Source organism: Salminus brasiliensis, chromosome 1 (assembly GCF_030463535.1).
Source record: "Salminus brasiliensis chromosome 1, fSalBra1.hap2, whole genome shotgun sequence".
Lineage (NCBI taxonomy): Eukaryota > Metazoa > Chordata > Actinopteri > Characiformes > Bryconidae > Salminus > Salminus brasiliensis.
This window is the reverse complement of record NC_132878.1, coordinates 5,763,627-5,788,401: the sequence shown is the minus strand read 5'-3', so window position 1 is coordinate 5,788,401 and position 24,775 is coordinate 5,763,627. Positions and strand designations below refer to the sequence as shown.

The following is a 24,775-nucleotide window of genomic DNA, read 5'->3' as shown; positions in this document are numbered from 1 at the left end:
ATATACACTGTATGTCCAAATGTTTGTGGACACCCCCTCTTAGCTACTTAAAGTTGCACTTATGGCTGACACAGATGTGCAAATGCACACACACACAATGCTTATCTACGCCCTGTAAAGAAGTACTGCTAATAGAATAGGACTCTCCAATGGAACCTGTTGGACCATGCATAATGCCAGGCGTGGTCTAGAGGGCTATAAAGCCCCCAAACAAAAGTAGGATAAACTATTGTTTATTCCCTTGATTTCAGAAAAAAAAAACAATGAATGAGCAGGTGTCCCAATACTTTTGTCAATTGTTTTTTACAATATAACTGCATTTTCATTACAGGCTACATTTCTCCAGTCTTCAGCTGTCCGGTGTTGGCGAGCTAGTGCTGAGTCACTGCAGCCTCAGCTTTCTGTTCTTGGCTGACAGTAGTGGAACCTGACCTGATCTTCTGCTGCTGTAGCCCATCCTCCTCAAGGCTGGACGTAGTGTTGTCCATTCTGAGGTGGTTTACTGCTCAGCACAGTTGTACAGACTGGTTATCTGAGCTACTGTAGCCTTTCTGTCAGCTCCAACCTGTCTGTAGAACGTCCGCTCACTGGACACCAACTATCACACCGCAATTTATTATGAACATAACCTGACACATGATTGGCCGAATAGATAATCGCATGACTGTAGATGCACAAGCTGACCTAATTAACCTAATAAGCTAAATAAGGGCTTCGTGAGCGTGACCTTGATTTCAGGAAAAAAAAAACAATGTATGAGCAGGTGTCCCAATACTTTTGTCAATTGTTTTTTACAGTATAACTGCATTTTCATTACATAAAAGTTCACCACAGTCGTGCTTTCCCACATCTGATGAAGCGGTGTATCTGATTGCTTGCTCCCTGACCCACGTGGGAGTGTGTGATTTTGGACCGGTGTGTGCGGCCCACCAGTCACAGCTGTCCTCAAACGAACGCTCCGCTGTTTTCCCTACTCATCCCTGCTCCGATCATTTATTCCCCACCTTTTCTCGCATTGATTTGCTGACCCTACGAAATGTAAAATACCTTAGTTTGCAGTGGTGGCTAAGCGAGAGAGAAAAGTGAGGAGGCTGTGTGTGTGTGTGTGTGTGTGTTGAGTGTAGCCGTAGAACTGACATAAATCTGGCCAATAGCAGAGGACTCCCTGACCTCTGGGTATCTCATGCTGATAATGTTCTGATAAGATACAGCTTGCATGCACACACACTGTGACAGTGTTAAAAAAATAACATTTGTTATGCTAGGCTAACGTTGCTAACAAACAGTGGATTTAGACTGTCACCAATCTCATCTTTGTAAATACACAGTCTTAGAGGCACAATATTTACATATTAGCTTTACAAATGTCTTCTTAAGTCTTCATGCCATGGATTCCACATCAGACAATCCACATCTAGATGGAAGCAGCCTTTAGAAGATGGTAAAAAAAGGGACCTTCATGCACAGGTTCAGCAGCAATCCTCAAATAGACCGTGAAATGCAAGTGATGTTTGATTGGTGTTAACATTCCCAAACCATTACACCACCACCTCCACCAGCCTGGACTGTTGGTGGGGTTGGGTCCGGGGAACCCTACTACCTGTAGCAGAAATCCAGAGTCATCAGACCAGGCTACATTTCTCCAGTCTTCAGCTGTCCGGTGTTGGCGAGCTAGTGCTGAGTCACTGCAGCCTCAGCTTTCTGTTCTTGGCTGACAGTAGTGACCTGACCTGATCTTCTGCTGCTGTAGCCCATCCTCCTCAAGGCTGGACGTAGTGTTGTCCATTCTGAGGTGGTTTACTGCTCAGCACAGTTGTACAGACTGGTTATCTGAGCTACTGTAGCCTTTCTGTCAGCTCCAACCTGTCTGTAGAACGTCCGCTCACTGGACACCAACTATCACACCGCAATTTATTATGAACATAACCTGACACATGATTGGCCGAATAGATAATCGCATGACTGTAGATGCACAAGCTGACCTAAATAAGGGCTTTGTGAGTGTATATGTGGACAGCGGCCTCCAAGTGCCAAAGTTGGGTTCCATCGCCCTGTTGCCTCCCCCACTGCCACATATCAGGCTTGTCTACATTGGCATTTATATTTACCCCGCTTATCCAGAGCCTTTTACAGAAGTGTTTTGTTATCTACTTGGAAGCCAGTGCAACTCCTCTACAATGGATACAGTGTTTTGGACTTGTAGTAGCACGGTACCTCGCTGGCGGGAGGCATTTGAAGTTTCTCGCAGACGTCATGGGATCTGTTGCTACAACACCTGACGTACCGCGTGCATCTCTATAACAGCCCACTTAATGGCCTTCCATGGCTGCAGGGTGAGCGGGTGAGCATGCAGGAAACTGCTATAATTTATGTGCTCTAACCAACGTAATGATCCGTGTTATGAAGAAGGTAAAGTTTCACAAGGTGTTGGACTTGGATCGTTTCCTATTTCTCAATTTGGCACGGGGTAGACGTTTCTTTTTTCCCCCCATTTCTCTTTTGCGAGCAGTCCTCACGCCGACGGTTTGTTGTGATTGACTGTGGGATCGAGTGACGCTAGCTCACTTTTTCAGTTTTTTTTTTTTTTGCTTTCTGCTGAGGTTGTTGTTCTTGTTCTGTGACGAACAGCATTTAAAGGGCCACTGTCTCCAAGCCAGGCTCGACCTTTTTTTATTAGAAATTAGAATCACCTCAGAATTCAAATCACAAAGAACTCAAGGAGGGTATAAGGTCAAGACTTGGTAGAAAATATGCATTTAAAAATGATTAAATATGACAAACTTGCTTTTGCTCGTCTTCATACAGTCCACATACAGCTTATACTGTATATACTGTATGCATACGGACTATACTGATGTTTCACAGCTTGGACATACAGGTCTACCAGCAGTGGCAGAAATCCCAGTCTTCCAAGGAAGTTCTCCTGATTCTGCTCATTCTTGAGCAGATGTTAGCAAAGGCCTCTTTCGTGCCGCTTTGCTCCATATATTGATGGTCTGAGTTCTTTCAGACTTCTATAAGCAATTCTTGTCTGGATGTGAAGCAATTTTCATTCACAAGTCATTAAAAACATTTAGTTACGTTTTAAATGTCCTTTAGGCTGAGATTTTTGCCACTGCTGGTAGACCCATATGACCGTATGCTTCCATACACCTGCAGATTCAGCTTCTATGGTCTTCGGCCACGCCGAAATGCAATCACTCCTCCATCTGCAGGAGTCTGAAGTTTCCACCACCTTAGAAACACTCATAGAATAGGAAATATTAGATATTCGGGCTAGATTTAAGGGACAGTAGGTACAAAGTAGCAAGTTGGTGGCTGTTTTAATTAAATTTTAGTGGGTAGAAAATGATATTAATTACTATTAATATTACTCTGCCATGTTTGCGACTCTGAAATGTAAATTCCTCTTTGTTTTCTGCCCATAGCATATCGTGTGCACCATGGGTCTGAAATGGTACCCCCACCCGGAGGTCCTCCACTGCATCCGAGGCTGTGAGGTAAGCTACTCTGGAAAAACACGACCACCCAAATGCCTCTCCTTCCTCTTTTCTCCTCTCCCTCACCCTCCACTGCTCTTGCCTTGACCTCCGTTTGCAGAGGCCCAAGAAGAGTAATGAAGATTATGAAGATATAGCGGAGCTCTACGCTAAAGTCAGTACTTACGCTTAAATGGCTGTGGCGTTACATTGATGTTGAGTGTTCGTGATTTCATTTATCGTTCAGTCTACTTTTAGTTTACTATTTTTATTTTATTTATTTACTGTTTTACATTTAGTTTAGTTTAATGATCAGCATATATACACACACAGTACTGTGCAGAGGTTTTAGGCAGCAAATCACAGTATCAGTAAAGACATGTCTTTCAGCAATTTATTGGTATAGTGCATTTTACAACTGGCGTTATCACACAGCAGCTTTACAGAATCAGTAAACACTAAAAGGACGAGACATCAACAAGACATAAAAACCTAAGACCCTCAGTAAGCAGCCAAAGGCCACTGTAGCAAGGAAAAACCTCTTCAGGTCGGACCTATTTATAAATTATTGGTAAAAGTCACAGAACCACCACATAAGACTGTCTACTGCTCAGGTATGCTAAAATAATCATAATATAATAATCAAAATATAGTATAACTAATATAATAAAGTACTAAAGGTCAGAGTAATGATGGTTAATGGTGGTAAAAATAAGAATAGTAGCAGTTAAAGTCTATTACCATGGTCATTGGGCAGGTAGCAGTAGCAGGAGGGTGGGCAGCTGGTCTGACACAGGTGGCAGGGACGCCTGGTGGTCAGTATGGTGGCAGCTGGTTTGACGCAGGTAATGCGAACCCCAACAGAAGAATGGACAGCCATTGACTCAGAGATGGTAAAGAGCTAGTTCTGAATAGATTTAAGAGGGTTTCTACTCTAGAAGCTCCAGATCTTATAAGAACAGATAAAGCAGCTGAACATAAATCCAGTAAAAAGGAGAAACAAGAGCTTCTCATTCTGAAGAAAGAAAGTAGTGAGATCTTGTCGGTGAGCTAGTCTGAAGAACACAGCTCGGTTCCTCCAGGGTTCTCCTGGACGCCCCCCAGTCCAGCCAGCACAGCGTGGAGGATGTGTTCAACTCCATCAGCAGAAGCAGCAGCAGCAGCAGCAGCTCACCTGATTTACCATCATTAAGCCCTGATTTACCACCAAACCAGGTGTTGATCTGAGGAGAACTTTAAATAATACTAGACTCCATGAGGAGAACTTTGAGAGGAGATGTTCTAATGATGAACACAGTGATGGAGAACCACCACCACTTTCTGTGGGAGTGTTAATATTAGTGTGTTACTGAGGAAATAAACACGTACTGCATTACTGATTTCCACGGATTTCCACAGGGGACTAAAACTTTGCACAGTACTGTACATCTTTCCAAACTGAAAGCTATGAATGTGTTATCCTCTCTCTCTCTCTCTCTCTCTCTCTCTCTCCTCTCTGTTCTAGTCAGTCTCTCTCCTTTGAATGTCCTTCCCAACGTCTTCCACTTGGCAGGGACGCTGTATTGGTTTTAAGCTTTGCTGTGCCTAATTTTGATGTCACACAAGTTGGCATGAAAGGGGAACTGTGTATTTTTGGTGACAGCCTCCACAAACACAGAGGAGCTTTGGGAAGCCGTGCACATGTCTTAGCGAAGTTCAGGCAGAAAGGAGAAAGAGAGCCAGCCATGAGTTGAGACTGGGTAGGGATTGTCTGTTCCAGATGATGTCATTGGGTGTAAAAATGGATTAGCTCTGTGGTTGTGGAGCAACGTCAGTTTAAAGCGGTAGTTCAGGATACATTTACACAGTTCACCATTCTTATCTCGGATGTAGCCAATCAAACCCCAGTCTCCCACATGGTGGTGTTATCTGTTGCGCCACACCAACCACTACCTCTGTTGTTAGTTGTTAGTTTTCACACAGGGAAACATTCAAGCACACCAAAACCTGTTGCAGCAAACCACGTATGAACGTTCTCTCTACTGATTGGTCAGACCTGTCTGTGGCAGGAGCCAGAAAGTAAATACAGGAAGAAGGTCCTGTGTTCTGGCCTAGTGCTGCCGGTTTCTGTACAGTGTAACATGGAGCAAAGGTGGAGATAGCATCTGTTCACAGCTGTAGTTGCCTAATGATCTGGGCAGTATACCAGGTTAACACCTGGCTACGGAAGCCGTTTAGCTCAAACTTGCGTAGGACATCTGATAGTTGGGTCGGATCGAGGTCAGATCCCACCACATTCCCACCACAAAGGAACGGCGGAGTTTGCTTGGGCTCAGGCCGAGACCACCTCCTCTCAAGGAGGTCTTTTTGGGTTGTTTTGCACCAAGGGTGAGTTCAGTTAAACCAGACTGAAAAGTGCAAGAGTGAAAATGCCCTTAGTTAGCAAACGAGCCACGGCTGCTCCCTCCGCCTACTAAGTTGCGTCCTTGGCAACACTTCCATGTTAAGGCACTGGTATTTTACAGTAGAAAGGTGTGACATAGATGCTTGCTTTAGAATACATCAAAAAGTATCACATTTATACACACTCTATAGTAAAACGCTATATTAAATTGATAGCTAGTATGTTTTCTCTGATTTTCTGCGAGGAAACGTTGGACGAAATACCTATCAAGGAGCGTTCAAGTATTCAAACACAGTTAACTGTACACTTCTATACATCCCTAGCCGTCATTGGGAATAATTGGGACGTTGTGTAATTGTTTGGCTGGACCATCACTCTAAGTGTTATACAATATTTGTTTAAGACTGGATTCCATCACCCCTGATTCATGAGCTCAGTTGTTACCTTTTGAATTGAATCAAGTCAAAAGTGAGCCAGAAATGTTTGTAGTAAAGGTTGTTGGTATGTTTAGACCATAATGGAGCTATAGTCTCTATAGTCTCTATAGTACCTATTGGCTGATGGGCCAAATCACATCTCACATTGACCATAGCAGGGGCGTAAACCAGACCCGCACAGCTGGAATTAATGTTTTTCAGGTTGTGCGCTTATGCAATTGCCAGAGTTGACGTTTGATGTGCTTTGCGTAATGCAGTAATGCATTTGTATTACTAATATAGTTCATACGCAATGACCCGTTAACATTCTGTGCTAATAATATGAGGTGCAGGCCCGTTCTGATTTCTTTGAACGTGGCCCAAAACATGCGCTTTCTGATACTGGATGTACTCAGAGTTTCTTTCTTTCTTCTTTGTTGCAGCCATTCCAGGGCGATAATTACTGTGATGCCATGAACAACAGAGCCTACTGCAACTATGATGGAGGAGACTGCTGCCATTCCACTGTCAAGACTAAGAAGGTATGGTGCACCTCCATGCTATGCTGGGCTAGACTGCTACTTGTAAAGCCTTATGCACATTGAAAAGAAGGTAGCTTATTTATTTTAGTGGCTAAAGCATTCTTCTAAGTGGTCCAGGTCATTGGTATCTCACTCACAGACAAAGTACAACGTTCAGTAATGTTTTTGTGCTCCTGGGCTCCCCCTACAGGAGAGTGTAATTCACTTTTACTCCACCACTGTTAATACAAATCATGCTTTTAACTCCCCGTCATGGACAGCTGTACACATGCATTTATTGACAAGCTGAAAGATCCAGAAGCAGCATCGGAAGAAGAAGTAAAGAAGCATGTGGACTGAGGTGGTAGAGTAATACTACAGGAGTTGACACTTATTTACATTAGATAGATTTTACATTACATAGATGTTGCACAACTTCACAGAAGTTATATAGTGCAATGTTCTAGCAATGACAGACATGCCATTCTCCCATTTGCTGTTAATGGATCATCAACAGGATTCTGAAGCTGCTATTTTAAGGTAATAAAAAAGTCATGACCTCAAGCATTACAGTACCTGCTGGGAGAGCAACCAGTAATATTACTGGATGCAGTCTTTCAGGACAGCACATGGCGGTGTATGACATCTGTCATAATGTCTTTATGGCATGGTTTATGTCAGTCTTATGTAGTGCAAGTAAAGTGTTAATGATTGTGTTTGTATTTAATACCGAATTATATATGTAATTTCGCTTGGCATAGAATACATACATTACATCAACACATTTTGATGCCAAAAGTAAGTCAACTGCTAGTCAAACCTGTGTTGATGTCATAACGTTTATTCATGTGGAAATGATGCACACGCTTGGATTGAGGATATTCAGCTCAGAGTTATGATTTACCGAAACCTTTAAGGCAACAACCCAGATGTGTTTAGTTCTCATAAGAGTTGCAAACCATTAGCAGTAGCCCAAGTGTCTAATAACAGGACATTTTCCAGTTCCCCGTGACGCCTTCCATTCCCTCGCCAGAGCGGCAGACAATTCTGGTCAAATTCAAACAAATGCTGGAAGGAGGCCCTGGTCGGGGCTGAAAAGGGCAGATAAATGAAGTCATAAATGCGGGGCGAAGCCGCAGACCCTTGCTTTTCCTCGGTTGCGTCATCTTGGCCGTCCCACCTCGTGCCTTCTCCAGAAGACTGCTGTTTGTTGGGCAATTACTGGAGCCCTCCGGGGGGATGGCAGACTTTTTCATAAGAGACTGATGCATGAGGAAGTCTTTTCGTGAACCCTGCTGTGGCTGATGGCCTTTAAAACCTGCGGGAAGAATGGGCCTTCTCCTGGATAGCTGGCACTTTTAACTGCCTCCCACTTCCAGATGGAACGCTAGAATGTCTTGCCTTTGACCGTCGATTTTCTGGGATTTCTGGAATCCGAGCAGAACCTAAAAACCAGACTTGGTCTCAGCTGTCGGTGCATGAAAGGTAACTCATTCAAGAGCTAAAGTTAGTTAGTTAGTCACCTTGCTACTGCTCATGGCTACTTGGACTGCTTAGGCCTGGTGAGCTGGACCATTGATTACAGCAATCCCAATATAATTTTTATATTTAGCAGAGTGTAACAAGGTCTTGCTTTATGCTACAAAGTGGGATGGTATGTTGGCTGTAATGTAGTAGCGTCCTGTGATTCTGGGTAGGCTCCAGGCCCACTGCAACCCTGACTAGGAAGAAGAGAATAAGAAGATGACTGAATGAAGGCATGGTCTGTTTGGCCACCGTCGCAACGCTAGCAACACAAGAACTATAAATAGGTCCATTAAATTGGTGTTATCCACTGTGATAGCCAACCGACAAGAGTTCACATCATGTGATCAGCAGACATGGCGAAGTGTCTGGTGACTCCCCATTTCACCTCCCTCATTACTCCCACCACCACTGCTCTTCCTTAGCAATCCCCCACTATGCTGGGGTAGGTGGTCATCCTTAAACCATGGCCTCTCATTAAGAGCTCTTTAAAGACCATGGAGGCTTTACAATCACTGCTGACACACTCTTTGCTCCTTTAGGCAATCCACCAAACCCCCCACCCGTCCCCCCAATCCCTCTCTTTCCTGCTTTCTCGCCCTCTTCCTTACCTCCTGGGAGTTTTTTGAAACGGTTGGCAGCGGCCAAGCCTGCGAGGACACGGACAGCGATGATTCATTAAACCCAGGCCTATTAGAGGATGCTTTTTGGAGGGTTTGCTATGTCCAGCCGACGTCATCGAGCAGACACAGATCTCAGTGAGAGTTGAGTGCAAGCCAGACGAGCTAGCCAGTGTTGACGGAAGGTTAAATTGCTCTGCAACTATTAGCCAGGCTTCTGGTGCCCCCCCCCCCCAACCCCCTCCATCTCTCCACCCGTCTCCTTTTCCCAATACTGCGTCATGTAGTTGTTGTCGAAAGGACTAGAGTGTGAGGATGGAGCCATCCTTTAATCGGATACAAGTATTTGCTCTTTTTTGAGCTCTTGGGTGTGTAAAAACCATGATTATTTATAATTGTTGTTGTAATAGCACTCATCAATGAGGTGGACATATTAGGCAGCAGGTGAACAGCCAGTTCTTGAAGGTAATTTGTGCAGGACAAATGAGCAACACTTTGACGAGAACTAAACTGTGATGGCTAGACGACTGGGTCAGAACATCTCTAAACTGTCAGGCAGGTCTTATAGGGTGTTCCTGGCATGCAGCAGTCAGTACCTACCAAACGTTCTCCAAGGAAGGACAACTAGTAACCTGGAGACACCCAAGGCTCACTGATGCTCATGAAGGTCCCACCTCACAACTTACAGGACTTGAAGGATCTGCTGCTAACGTCTTGGTGTACCACAGAACACCTTCAGAGGTCTTGTGGATAGCTTTGATGGGTCTGCACTGTATTGGCTGCAGAAGGGGAGTCTACATAATGTTTAATGTAATTGCTGATCAGTGTAGACCCATTTCTTCCCAAGTCTTCATAAAGAACCATTCAAACTATTCTTTGAGTTGTCATGGATCTACATAGAGCTGATGGATGTACTGTATATGATTTGTCATGGTTCTTGTTGGTTCCATGCCAAGTCTAGATATTTAACGCTCAATATCTAGTGTATAAAATTAGCATTTTAAATTATTGTTGCATTGAAAACAAAAATAGCATACTATGATGACTGATTTTGGACTTTTTATTAACCATCATTTCCAAAAGTTCACAAGTTCCAAGTTCAAGTTTTCTAAAAGTCTCAGACCCCTGCTTGGGGATATCTACCCTTAGTCCAGTGCCATGCCTGGACATCAAATGGGCTTTTCCAACATCAAATGGTCTAATGCCCACACTCCTCTCACTAACACCTCAAACTAAGTTTATTGTGGAAAACCGAAAGTCTCCCAGATTTTCCTCAGATTAGGAAAACAGCTCATGGCCAATAGAGGGAGGGGCTAAGCTGCCACCTTTTTTCCAGAGTCTGCATCTGATCTTCAGATGAAGCTGTCTCCCAGAGCTGCAACGATAAGCGGATCACCTGGCATCCCGGCCCAAAGCCCCGTTCGGCAGCCAGGCATCCAATTCTGGCAGGCCTTGAAGCAAATAGTTCAGTTGGTGTTTTTGAGGGGGGAAAAATCCTGTCCTTGGATATAGCCAGGATTTTGGTGTGGGGGGGCGGGGGAGATACAGAAAATTGCTCGCTCAGAAAGAACCAATCATAAATCGATTGATGGACTGCCAGAGAGGAATGTCAACAAAGGTTACTCGAGCAGATGAGGGAGGAGGGATGATGGCGGATGGACAGCATATGAGTGGAATGAAGGCGAGACTATAAAGGCCTTCGCTCTGATTGGAGTAATTACTGTCCTCGGCTGTTGCTGAATCGATCAAAAGGGGGCTATTATTTTGTTCTCCTTGTGTGCTGTATTTGCACAGCTTTATCTCAGCTCTATGAATTCCCCCATTTCATTCATACACTGCAGGGCGAAGGCTTGTAAACACGTCTCTCCTCAAAACGACCGAGGCCATGCATTAGTGCAAAGATAAGGGCCAGCCTGACTTGCTATGATCTATTGACTTTGAATTGCACTTAACCTCTCCTCGCCATTCCTTAAGTGTTTTGCCGAGATAGGCAGCCAAGATACTATATGACTATTTGTTATTCTTTGCCGTCTGCGCTTAGCGGCCGCCTCGCCAAAAGAGGCTCTGTTCGAACCACCTGATCTCGGCTCGACTGGAGAGCAGATGCCGAAAATAAAAAATTAGCGAAACTGTTGATGACAAACATTGTCTTTTTGACCCGGTACCATCTGATGGCTGTTGGGAGGCTGAATATTTGATCTGAAATAGTTTCCATATGTGTTTGATCATAATCATTTACTGGTGCAGGGGAAAGAAGGACGTGCATACACAGTACACACCACATGGTATTGAGTAATAATGAGATGGGAGTTCTCTAAGCACTCACTAAGCACAAAGGGTTCTTTGACTTGTAATGAGAGTGGAATCCTTTTTTCCCGCTATATAAAACCAGTTTGTTTGTTTTTTAACCAGACAAAGAACAATTTAAGCATCCAGGATGTTCTCCAAGCTGTCATCTTCAAAGAACCATTGCCTTTCCAGAGAAACCCTTGAAGAACCCTGTGTAGTTACCAACTGGCCCTATTAGTAACCATTAGTTAACGTTGTTATTTTTTTATTGTATTCCATCAAGCATCACAAGTCAAGTCAAGTCAAATTTCTTAGTATATTTTACAACTGTTGTCGTCACAAAGCAGCTTTGCATAATTAGTAATTAGTAAAAGAACAGAGACAAAAAAGAAATAACGTAAGACATGAAGGATCCAAGACCCCCAGTGAGCCCCAACAGCAACAGTGGCAAGGAAAAAACCTTGGGAGGACCCAAGACTCACAAGGGGGACCTGACCCGTCCTCCTCTGATCAGAACTATTTATTAATTATTGATAAAAATGACCAAACCAGATACAGCAGATAGTTAAAAGTGGTAATAATATTAATAGTGGCAGATAGTTACGAGTCCATTTAGGTTTGAACATGGTCATTAAACAGGTAGTAGTGGTAGGAGGGTGTGCCGCTGGTCTGGTATGGGTGGTGGTGGGTGGGGAGCCTGATGGTCGGACTGGCATCACAGGAGAACATCTCGAGGAACGTTGGGCTAGTTTTATGGAATTCTAGCCAAATGTCCTGTCATGAGAAAGGTTGGTGCATTTGTTATATATTTGATACATCTGGGATGAGCAATTATAAGGTTCTTCACACTCACATCTCTATTAAAACATGGTTCTTTTATGGCATCACTCAAAGAACCAGATAAAGCCCCTTCATCTAACGGTTATTATGAGTTTGGCCTTTGGCCTTGTAGTTGTTACTGCCATTCTGACCTTACAGAATTGGCCATTAGTGTTCTCCTCTAATCGTATTGATATGCAAGGATGTTGGAATGGCAGCAGTTTGAAAAGATGAAGCTTCAGCTTCCAGCATACTGTGATGGGTGGGTCCTAGCTTGTGAGTATGAGCCTAAAAGGACTAAATTGGGGAGAAATGATGAGCAGCTAAAAAAATCATATGGACAAAAGTATTTGGACACCTGCTCATTCATAGGGTTCTCCTGATTTGGTTGGAGTGACTGTAGAGATACTGCCCAGGGAAGGCTTACTATTAAGACTTTGCAGCATTGCTTTGAGCATTTGATTGCATTCAAGAGCATTAGTGAGGTCAAAATTATGGATGATCACCACCCCACCTCATCCCTAAAGCCCCCCTCTAGCCCAAGCCTGGCATTAGGCAGCATGGTGCCAACAGGCTCATGCTTATCTGCTTCAGAGTATCCTGTGTATTCTATTGACAGTACCTTACCACAAGGACTGGACAAGCTGTGTGTCTCTGTGTGCATTTGCACATCTGTGTCAGCAATAGGTGCAGCTTAAAGTAGCTGGAGGCATTCATTAGACAGGGTGTCCACAAATATTTGGACAGGTTTTCATTAGAAAACCGAGAGCTGTCATTCATGGTAAAGATCCTGTCACCCGTATTTTTTCAAATGTTGGCTAAAGCTTGTCCAACCTCACAACAGTTGCTATGGAGGGGCGGATCCTGGATATGGAGATATGTGCGCTGCTCTAAGCCCTTTCCAAGAATCCTCGCTTACAGACGTGCACTCTCAAACGTATGCATGGAGCTCCGTTCTGAGCTGGGAATGACTCAGCTGGATCGCAGTTTGTGACACGCCACACGAAAAAGAAAGTGCTTCCAACAACCTGAGTGATAAAATCAGAACACCCTGCCCTGCCCCCTTCTCTCTGGGGCGACCCCCTTCGCGGCTTTTCACTCTCCTCCAGCGTGATAACCCTGGAGAGAGGGAAGCAAAAACACTTCCCGCTGCCCGCCTGTTTGTTTTCCTTCCTTATCTCTACCCCCTCCATCCCCTCCCTCTTCCATCTTCTGTTGGAGATTTGCGTATTAAGGAGTTCTGGATGACTGGCTGTGTATTATTCCTCTCCGGGACTTTGAAGGTGCGAGGCAGGCTGCACGTAAGGTCACTGCAGGATCCAGCGCTAATGACTGCAAGCTGTTGGCCCGGCATTTGCCGGCCGGCTGAATCGGTTGGATGGATGGAAGAATGGAGGTGGCGGTGGGGGTAAGGGGCTGCCCCCCATCAGATCGGCTCTCAACCCCCATCTCCCATTAGGAGGAATTCCTTTCTGGAAGTGGGAGGGCTGGTTAGCCTTGCTGTGTCTACTCAACAGTAGGGGATGTTCAAGCCTGGGTAATGGTCATTAGTGTGTACGGACAGTAACACTGCTTGCTGTAGTTTTACTAGATGATTGTTAGATGGTTCCTATAGCGTTGCCAGGTGACTGCTATGGTATCCCAGATTGTTGTTATGGCATTTCTAATTGGTTGGTATGGAGTTGCTAGACAGTGGATATAGTATCCCAGGTGGTTGCTGTAGTGTTGTTTGATGATTGTCATGGTGTTGTTAGGTGGTTTCTGTAGTGTTGCTGTGTGACTGCTATGGTGTTGCATGTAGTAGTTATGGTGTTGTTACATCATTTCTATGGTATTTCAGGTGGTTTCTATGGTGTTGCTTAGTGATTGCCAGGATCATGTTAGGTGGTAGTTGCTGCGGTATGCCAGGTGGTTGTTATGGTGTCTCAGTTGGTTGTTCAGATGTTGGGAAGTAGTTGCTGTGGTGCCCCATGTGGGTTGCTTGGGTATTACTAGTGTATTTGTAAGATTGTAACACAAAGTTAACCAGAAAGGCTTGCCACCCCAGACAGTTACTATGCTTTGCTGTATGGTCACTAGAGATAACTTTTTGCTATCACAACTGTGGTTGCTATAATACTCCAGGTGGTCGCTATGGTGTTACGTGGTTGCACCATGTTTGCTATGGCATCCCGGCATGGCATTGCTAGGTAGTCACTGTGGTGTTTCCTCAAGTTGTTGCAGTAGTGTTTCTAGATTGGTTGCTGTAGTATTGCTAGTTGGTTGCAATGGTATCCTAGGTGAGGTCACTATGGTGTTAAAGTTGATAATATAGAATTACTAGATGGTTGCAATGTGTCTTCTATATGGGTGGGTGTTATGGTATTCTCATTGGGTGCTGTGGTGTTGCTGAGTGGTTGCAAGATTTGCTACAGTGTATGGTATGGCAGATGGTTGCAATGGTAATTACTTTCCCAGGTGATTACTTTGGTGTTGCTAGATGGTCGCTATGGTATTCTCGTATGTTGCTATGGTGTTGCTATGTGGTTGCTAAGGTGCTGCTATAAGGTTGCAAGATGTTTTCTATAGCATTGCTTGGTGGCTGCTATGGTATCCTAGGTTGTTACTTTGGTGTTGTTAGGTGGTCACTATGATATCCCAGGTGGTTACTTTGGTGTTGCTCGGTGGTCGCTATGGTGTTGCTAAAAGATGTTTTCTATAGCGTTGCTAGGTGGTTGCTATGGTTTTCCAGGTGGTAACTATGATGTCTCATGTGCTTGCTAGGTTGTTACCATGTGGTTGATGTGGTACCCCATGTGGTTGGTTGCTGTGTGTTACGGGTGTTTCTGAATCATTGTGTTTTTTCCTGTAGAAAAAAAGTTGCATGTCCTACAAAAATAGGTCTGGATCAAAAGCTTAGAATCAACACATTTACCAGGACCCTCGTTAGGTCCCCCTCGCTGGTCCCCTGTACTCCGCGCTGCACTTCACTCAGCTGTTTGCTTAACGTCGTTTCTGCTGTAGTTGTATTTACTGGGAGAAGCTGAGGGTACAGGAGACTTCAGAGCGTCCGGACTTTGAAGTGTAAAGAAAATGTTAGCTCACCAATTTAACGGGAGGAAAAGGCTAAACTAACACACCGGCTCGGGTAAATATCAAAACCGGAATGTTTGCGTGGAATTTCACAGCTGCCTTTCTGACAAATTAGCTCCGACACAGCGTAGGTTCCTCATATGCTATGGGCAGACGTGCTCGTTCGGGGCGATTTACAGCGTCCAAATATTTTTATTACTATATTTTATATTTGTTCCCTTTGTGGTCCATTTATATTTGTGTGGTTTTGAGCATCAAGATTAGTCACAGGTCATTTTACATGACCATTCACCACCTTCTTTATCCCCTACCCTGCATTACCCTGCAAAGACTCTGTGCTTCTCATCGCTTCAGTCACTGGTTTCTTGTCATTTCAGAACTGGAGGTGACCTATGCTATGCTATGGTGTTGCTAGGTGGTCGCTGTGGTATTCCAAGTGGTTACTATGCTATATGGTTCCTGTAGTGTTGCTAGGAGACTGATAAGGTAACACTATGGTATCCCAGGTGGTTGTTGTGCTGTTGCTAAGTGGTTGCTGTAGAGTTACTAGATGATTTCCATGGTGTTGTTAGGTGGTTTCTATAGTTTCCATAGTAACAGCCAGGTGGCTATGGTGCTATGGTATCCAAGGTGGTTGCTTTGCATTTGCTAAGTGGTTGCTGTAGTGTTACTAGATGATTGTTATTTTGTTGTTAGGTGGTTCCAATAGTGTTGCCAGGTGACTGCTATGGTATCCCAGATGGTTGTTATGGCATTTTCTAATTGGTTGGTATGGAGTTGCTAGACAGTTGACATAGTATCCCAGGTGGTTGCTTAGTGTTACTTGATGATTGTCATGGTGTTGTTAGGTGGTTCCAATAGTGTTGCCAGGTGACTGCTGTGGCATCCCAGGTTGTTGTTATGCTGTTGCTAAGTGGTGGCTGGAGTGTTACTAGATGATTGTTAGATGGTTCCTATAGTGTTGCCAGGTGATTGCTATGTTTGCCAGGTGGTTGTTGTGCTGTTGCTAAGTGGTTGCTGTAGTGTTACTAGATGATTGTTATACGATTCCTATAGCATTGCCAGGTGACTGCTGTATAATCACAGGTTGTTGTTATGCTGTTCCTAATTGGTTGCTATAGTGTTAGTAGATGATTGTTATGGTGTTGTTAGGTGGTTCTGATAGTGTTGCCAGGTGACTGCTATGGTATACCAGGTGGTTGTTATGGCATTTTGCTAGACAGTTGATATAGTATCCCAGGTGGTTGCTGTAGTGTTGTTTGATGATTGTCATGGTGTTGTTAGGTGGTTTCTGTAGTGTTGCTGTGTGACTGCTATGGTGTTGCATGTAGTAGTTATGGGGTTGTTACATCATTTCTATGGTATTTCAGGTGGTTTCTGTGGTGTTGCTTAGTGATTGCCAGGATCGTGTTAGGTGGTAGTTGCTGTGGTATGCCAGGTGGTTGTTATGGTGTCTCAGTCGGTTGTTCAAATGTTGGGAAGCAGTTGCTGTGGTGCCCCATGTGGGCTGCTTGGGTTTTACTAGTGTATTTGTAAGATTGTAACATAAAAAGGATGCACAAATCTTTTTCATCTCTATGGGAAAAAAAAATCTGCAAAAATTGGTTGCTATGTGGAAACATCCAATCAACATGCAGAAGGGTATAACAGTGTAGTTGTATAATTAGAAAGAAAACAAAGGTTCTTTGATGTTTTCTCAGATTTTTACATCATTTTTACAATTTGGTTTTCCATGAATCCTCATAATTACGGAGCAGTCGATACCTGCACGAGGCATTTTTACATACTCTGCCGCTCCCGTCGATACGATCGACCGTCCCAATTAGCAAGACAAGCGTATAAAAAACATGCCTCTGAAAACGTCTGAGGAGGAGGAGGCTTTTTTTTCTTCCTCTTGTAGTTCACAACAACCCCAGGACCCTGCCAGGGCAGTAAATCTGAAGGGGGAAGCGTGTTCGGGGGGCCGCCGTTGGAGCTGTGCAGTTTCGGTGGTGGAGAGCGTGCCTCTCGTACCTTTTATAAGACTTAATTATCAACGTATGCAGGAGTTGCCACGCAATGTTTACAGCTATAAAACCCACATCGCCAAATGAGCTGCTCAGCTGGCCAAATTCCTCTCTTTAACCACTCCCCCCCCCCCAACACACATGCACACACTCTTGTGACAACATGGGGCGAGGTAAGAGGGGGAAGGTGGAGGAAGGTAGGAGAAGGTGGGGGAGGCACAAGGCTCTGGTCCAAACTGGCAGGGTTGGAGAGTTACTGAGAGTTTCACAACAAGGTTTCCCCCACTGCTGAGGCTGCAAGTCCCTTAGGACTCCACCCCCCACGGGTTTTATGGCTCGGCTGCTCGTTGGTGCTGAGTGCAGGAGTGCTGATGCTGACGGAGGCCACGCACCTCGCTGTAATTCAGAGTGGGAATGATCCGAGCACTTGCCCCAGTCAGACTCCGAGGGAAACCGCACTTTCTTTTTGTTGATTTCCAGGCATTTTCAGATGTTGCAGCTTCTCAAAACTGAAAAACAACCGTTTTGCAACTAAGGCTTTCGCAATGTTACCACCAAAGGTTTGATATTGACCCTTAGATATCAGAGTTAAGGCCGATGATAACAAAAACAAGTCATACCCTTGTGCAAGTACACACCAACCAGTTGGAGCTGCCGTGGCTGGTCCCTGGTCAGTGCAGTCCCACAGGTTTCGAAACGTGATGCAACTCTCGGCTTTAGTCAGCTAGTTCATCTAATGGTGTCTCAGTTGGTTGTTCAGATGTTGGAAAGTGGTTGCTGTGGTACCCCATGTGGGTTGGCTGAATGTCAGCTAGTTTGTCTAATCTATCCACTTCCCCCAACATACAGCGCATCCCTAAAACACCTGTAATCTGTGGAAACCGGTGTGGTCATACCAACCATGCACTAGACAAACACTATTAGGGTTCGAATGCGACCTTATCACAGAAGTAATGTGCATCTGACAGCATATTCAGGATCATTTCCGGTAATACCTCCAGTTCCAAGATTTAATTTGTTCCTGGATTACAGATAGATAGATAGATTGATAGATAGATAGACAGATAGACAGACAGATAGATAGATAGACAGACAGACAGACAGACAGACAGATAGATAGATAGATAGATAGATAGATAGATAGATAGATAGATGGATGGGTGGATATCCCTGGATATCCCTACACCAAAAAATAAAAGGCAATTTAGACTAAAACCTTGTCACAGAATTATTGCTGAACAGTATCTCAGGCTTCTGACGGCAGATTCATAAGCGTTTGGTTTAATGGTCTTGTCCCATTCTAGTCCCATTCACCTGCAGTCTTGTGTTGCAGGGAAAAAAATAGCCCCAGCGTAGCGTAGCCCCAGGTTCTGGAAATCTCCGTGTGTCCCCCTGTCTCCAGCCCCCCTAGCTCCATTCCCCTTTAATTTGAACTGCACACTGACACGTAGATGCGTAAGCCTGCCGCTCCTGGACGATGTGTGTAGTGGTTTGAGGACATGCACAGCCTGTCAAAGGACTGTTTTGTGTGTGTGGACGTGCATGTGTGTGTGTATGTGTGTGTGTGTGTTCGAAAATGGCCTCAGCCCCATGCCGACGTTCCCAGGCCCCCCTCCGGGTGCCCCCGATCAGGGCCAGATGTGGCAGCTGGCCCGCCACCCTAAGGTCATGGTCAGAGGAAACCATGTCAAATTTGCCACCCACCATCGCAGGGTGATGGGGAGATAAAGAGGCGGAGTTTAAAGAGGTTCAGCAAGAACTCGGTGAGAAGGGTGAGGCTTCGGTGAGGGAAACGTCAGGCCGAAAAAAAAAAGGAACCGTTCTAGAAGTGTTCGCCATAACTCAACTGGGATCATCATGTCAAGGATAGTGAATTACCCCCACATTTTATTCGTCATTTCTTTTATTATAGATTTAAATGTATAATAAATATATGAAAAATTTATCATGGAAAGTTCATCCAGACCGGAATCCTTTGGAATGCTGTTTTAAGCCCATTCATTCCTTTAAAGTCACAGTAGTTCATTTTGGATTGCTGTTCGAGGGGAAATCTGATTATTCACCTATTCTGCACAGTTGGTGAGTGAAATCAGGGGTCGCCATGACTACAACAAAAACTTAGCCACTTTATTTAATGTGCAAAACCACCAGTGAACCTACCACCACCACGTGTCTTCTGAGTTGTGTACGTATGATGATAATGATGATAAACAGGTGGCAAATCTAATAAAATAAGTTTAGCTGGGGACTACGTTTTCCTTACACTGCTCAGCACATAACCCTCCCCTAGCTTACACCCCACCAACAGTCTGTTTTCATGACTTCCGCCTGCATCATTTAAATAGCAACGCTATAGTGGTCTCGAAATGAGGGGTCAGGCACGTCAATTTCTGGAGTATTGCTGTGTATCTTGGCAGTGGAAAACACAGGAGCTCCACTGTCTGAAAACAGCCTAGGCAGACATTCGTCAGCAGTCAGACGTTCGTTGCTATCTCGGCAGTGAATTGTCAACACAGGAGCGTGCAGCCCGACACTCTACACCCCCCCACGCTTTACACCACTGAAATAGCAACCCGCCAGGGTCAGTCAGACCGCACCCGGCTCTTAAAGGGAGCAGCGAGAGACACGGGTTAGAGGGGTATCAAGCATTGAGCTGTGGAGCAGTGGAAGAACTGTGTTCTCTGAATGATGGATGGGGCTTCATCCAGTACTTTTGAGATAAGTTGGGGACTTTGGGATGATGAGGTGGGGTGGTGATCATCATCATCTTCCAACATCCTGATCTCACTAGGGCTCTTGTTGCTAAATGCAATCAAACCTAACAACAATGCTCCTCCAAAATCTAGAAGAAAGTCTTCTTCACTGGACAGGAGAGACAGTTACTCCAACAAAACAGGATACAATCTATTTAATACACTTGATTTCAGAAGAATAAATGAAAGAGCAGGTGTCCCAATACTTTCCTGTCCATTTAGTGTATGTGTGTGAGTGAAGAACCATCAAATTGGTTCAGAATAAACCTTTACATCATGAAGTTCTTTAGATCTTTAAATGGTTCTTCACACTTGCACTAATCTCTATTACAAAATGGTTCTTCATGGAACCAAAAGTGGTTCTTCTATGTGATCGCTCAAAGAACCTTTGAAGCACCTTTGTTTTTATGAGTGTACTTGAGACAGAGCATCAGATGGATGAATAAGGGTCTGTGTAGCATTGGGAAAATGAAAGCGAGTGGATCAAGAAGCTGATAAAAGCGGCCTAGGGAGGAATGAGTAGTTTGGGGTTATATAAAGAGTCAGACAAGGCTCCACTTAGACAGAGGAAATGCCACTCAGGCGATTGGCAGCTGGCTTTGATACGTCTGCAGCTCTTGGCTCGTAAAGGTTTCGCAAGTAAAGTGCTTCTGGGAAGTACACGTAAAGGGTGATTCCTCACGGAAACATGTTTCTCTCTCCGTTGCATAGTAATAAACATCCTTCCTCCTGGACGAACTTTCCCTTTCCGAACCCCTGTCCATATCTCTCCAGCTTTCAGGAGCTGATTCAGTCCTAACACCTTATGAAACAGTCCAGAAACCCTTTGAGCTCGACTCTGAACTCCCTTGGCTTTCCAAACATGTCTCGTGATTCATCTTCTAATCCTTTGTCTTGCTTTATGTAGAGCTGATACGCATTGAGATGCCAGTTGTTTTGGAAGGTTGGACATTGCCTTATCACATGGCATCCCCAGACTAAGAGGCTTTAGACAATTGGAGCTCTGAGCCCTTGCTGAGATTTGAGGTTATGGGAACCTCCTCACACTTGATGAGCAGCAGTTAGACTGTAGGGCCGGTCTAGAGCTGTATCATACACTAAATACAGTAAATTTACCTTCCCTTCTTTCTCAGACACAGAAATGTACACGGCTTCACAGCTCTTGAGTGGAGCGACTGTCTAACTGCTTGCTTGTCAAGAGACTCGTGAGGTCATAAGTTCAAATCCCATCAACATCACAGACTTCTATGATCAGGTGTCCGAGAATAAGGATGCCTCAAGCCTGAATAGGAAGGCTGATGGTAAAACGTCGCGCCCACCTCCTCACTTTTCTTCAAACCACCACTCTAATGGGGGGCCAGGCTTCACATGTAGACCACAGAAAAGCTGACTGAACTACTAGCTAACCCGGACCAGAGCTTTATAACATTCTCTTGCTGACCATGTGCATAGCATCATAAGAACTATAGTTAGCAATTGACCTGCAAAATGCACCTATATGGTACGAGTACTCGATACAGCGCCAATATAAGTATAAGATATAGATAGCAGTCTTCCTAATGTACACGTTTCTAGGTAGTAAGCCTCTGGAGACTATAAGGGCTCTTTCTCGATTTTTGCATATCTTCTTAAATTTGCCTTTAAAGGCATTTGCATATTATATAATACCCACATGTTTCATATCAAACTGTTCAGAACAGTCCCTGCTCTCTTTGTAATGAGACCCTATGTGACCTAGAGCAGCATGTGAAGAGATACTCCGACCCTAAACCTGACTAATTCGATTTTAGCAATTCTGTACATTTTCTATAGAAACATGCCTCTACTCATGTGGACTCTTTGTGTTGATGCTTGAAACAGGGATTATGTGGAGTCTTAGTCTCACAAAAGCAGTGGAGTATATAAATGGCGTGAGGCAGAAGCCAAGTTTCTGAGTGTCCATTGGTCAGCTTCACACAAAACCATAGACGGATGCACGAATCCATCAATTGAATACAGTTGAGACACATGAATCCACCAGTTCTGGATTCACCAGAGTATTTGACCTGTCTTCATGGCCTAAGAACTCTGTATGTGAGTCCTGTACAATCTGGCACTATGATGCAGTGGAGAGGATGGGCTCTACAGATTCAGGACATATTTGAACCGTATTTCTGCGCTGTATTATCGCAAAGATGTGAATAGCAGCGTTCGACTCGATTCCAGAGGGTTAATAACACGTTCATATGGACTACAGGGCCGTACTGTTGCATAAATGGACACTGTTACATTGTTAGAAGTTGTTTTGCCCATGGCTTCGGTCGTCTGAGTGTCAATTCTCGCGAAAACTCCTCCTGATTAAGACAGGCTGTTCAGGCTCTCAGGCTGCAGCCACAACTGTGTTATGAATGTGCAAGTGTGAGGGGCACATGTGGTCCTAGTTTTGAGCGCCTAGAGATGCAATTGATGTCAAAAAGCAGCTGAGGCCTTCCCCCCGGGGAGACGACGTCGCAGCAGCTGGTGTCAGTGACGCACTGCCAACGTTAAATTGTGACGTCAGGTGCCACTGGGCGCGGGCAGAACAACTTTCAAATTCTATTTTCAATCCCATCCGAGGGGCTCATCAATTTTTCAAGACACTTCCAGTACCTTCTGCGTGCCAGGCAGCTGTTGCTGGCGACGGCTGGCCGACAGCCGCTCTCCGCAATCCCTGCCCAGCCGGTCCGGGGCTTCCTCGTGATTGAGCAATCGCAGCAGTTTCGCCTGCACAATTCACTCGGCGTACCACGTACGTACGGCGGTGTCATAACCAGCGGTTAACGAGGACACGAGGAACGAAAATGCCAAATTAAAATTGTCTCCATGAAGAGCCTTTCAGTGGAAGGTTCTTAACTGGAAGCTTTTTTAGGCTTCCAAAAGTATCATTGCAGAAGAACCATGCTTAGTTTTCCAAAGCACACTATATGGACAAAAGTATTTGGACACCTACACATTGTCATTGGCATTCCATTCTAAATTCATAGGCATTAATATGGATGGTTGCTATTTTCAGCTCTAACAGCAGGTTTGGAGCTCTACGGTTCATACGTTTGATGCCTTGGGTCTTTGGAAACTTTCAGAAACCTCTTTCATAACTAAGTCAGACTCAAAAGTTTACTGCAGCAGCTGTAATTGGTCTTAAGGCGGTAGCTTTGAGTGGAGGTGACCAATACAGGGGCCAAAAATGACTGAAGTCATGCACACACCAATTACGTAGAGGTGTTAAGAAAAAAAATGTTTTATTATAATTTTTTTATTTGATTTATTGTCATTGAAGCATTTTAGAAATCTGAAAAGTCAAATTTATAAAAAATATATTTATAATAATAATAAATAATAATATATAAATAATAATAGTGATAAAACACTGTGTCGTTGAACCCCTTATGGATCCTGACTTTTATTATAAGGACTACTAATGGGTAAATACATGCGAAAAGCAGCGCTAACTGGCTAAGTTGTGCCCAAGTAATAACAGCGGGGCAAATAAACAGAAATCCCTGATGTTTCCAAGGTGTTTAAGAGGCGTTGTGACTTCTCTTGACTAAACATCACAGCCCTAACACTGAAAACACTTTTACAAACCTCTTAAAGTCTGTGTTTAATCAAGAACGGCCAAAAAACGTTAAGGAGTGCCAGCATTAGCTTAGTATTAACATGTCACTAGAATCCCTATAGAGCTGCTAGCTGACGGTAGTGAGGGGATTGATATTTATGGCCAGGAAGGAAGGCCTAGTTGTCGTTTTCACCTTGTCAAGTTCACCACTGCCTACCTGACAACCTAGCCACACAGCCAACCATATATATATATTTCCCTTTAGTTTGCTTATATATTGGATCAATGCATCAGTAATTGATTTGGAGTTCTGCTAATCTTACCTGGACCACCTGGAGAGGGTGTGTGGAACCCTTGGAGTAAAAATAAGACGCGAAATAACCAACATCTAATTTCTCGCCCTCTGTCCAGGTGATCCTGTTTCCATCCTCCTGTGACGTGCACAGCGAGTGCGCCTGCCGGGACCCCAACGCCCCGGAGAACAGGAAAGGGGAGAGCGTGTACTCCCTGGGCTGAGAGCAAGGCCCCAGCGAGCCCAGCTACAGACTGGGGTAGAGCAAGACATTGTTTCAGATATGCTGCTTCACAAGTGTACCTCTCCTGTCCCAGCCATCGCACTACTCCTCCAGCGTCGCTGTCTGCTTGCAGTCCTCCTCCACTTTTTTTGGAAGGCATCCCGCCCCCCTACCCCTTCAGGAAGGAAAAGAAATAAAAAAAAAAAACAACAAAATAAAAAAACACAACCAAAACACAGGACCAAACAACGTGGATACGAGCGTAAACCCGTCTGTAGAAGGAAAGATCTCTCTCATCACCCTGTAGAAACGTCCAGTAGAAGATGTTCTGGTTAGCATGCCTTTCTGTGCCGGCTTTCAGTGTCCCATTTTGCGATGAAATGTAATGTCCTTTAATTTTTAAAGACCAAAGTTAAGTTAAACCTGCAGACACACACATACACACACACACATACACACACACCAGAAGGAAAAGGAAAGGAAAATGAGGGAGGAATCCTGCCGCGGCTGAAGAGTTTGGACTAAAGGCGAATGGTCAGTGCGCAGTTGAGACAGGGCTCTATAACAGATAGAGTTTCAGTGCAGGCCCGTGCTCGGGTTGGTGAGGGGACGGATGAGCGTGTCCCGGTTTGAGTAAAGAGTGTGTGCCCTCTGTCTGCTTACACTGGGAATGCGTCCCATATCCCTGAAGATGAGACAAAACAGAGCAGAGGTAGGATGGCAGGATGCAGGACAATGCAGTTGGGCTGTAGTGGTCACCTAACATGCAGGCAGGTTTCGAGAGGTGATTGAAAAGTCTGTGAT

At 44.5% G+C, this 24,775-nt stretch overlaps 1 protein-coding gene across 1 annotated transcript in view; it reads left to right on the top strand.

Annotated features, from left to right (window-relative positions):
• pappaa (pregnancy-associated plasma protein A, pappalysin 1a) overlaps positions 1-24,301 on the top strand; it is a 145,808-nt gene extending 121,507 nt beyond the window's left edge. Inside the window, exons 21-23 of the mRNA XM_072692737.1 lie at positions 3,429-3,500; positions 6,722-6,820; positions 23,868-24,301. Of these exons, the coding sequence (XP_072548838.1) occupies positions 3,429-3,500; positions 6,722-6,820; positions 23,868-23,972 (276 nt within the window). The 3' untranslated portion in view covers positions 23,973-24,301. The remainder of the gene's footprint in view (positions 1-3,428; positions 3,501-6,721; positions 6,821-23,867) is intronic.
• The last annotated feature ends 474 nt before the right edge of the window (positions 24,302-24,775 follow it).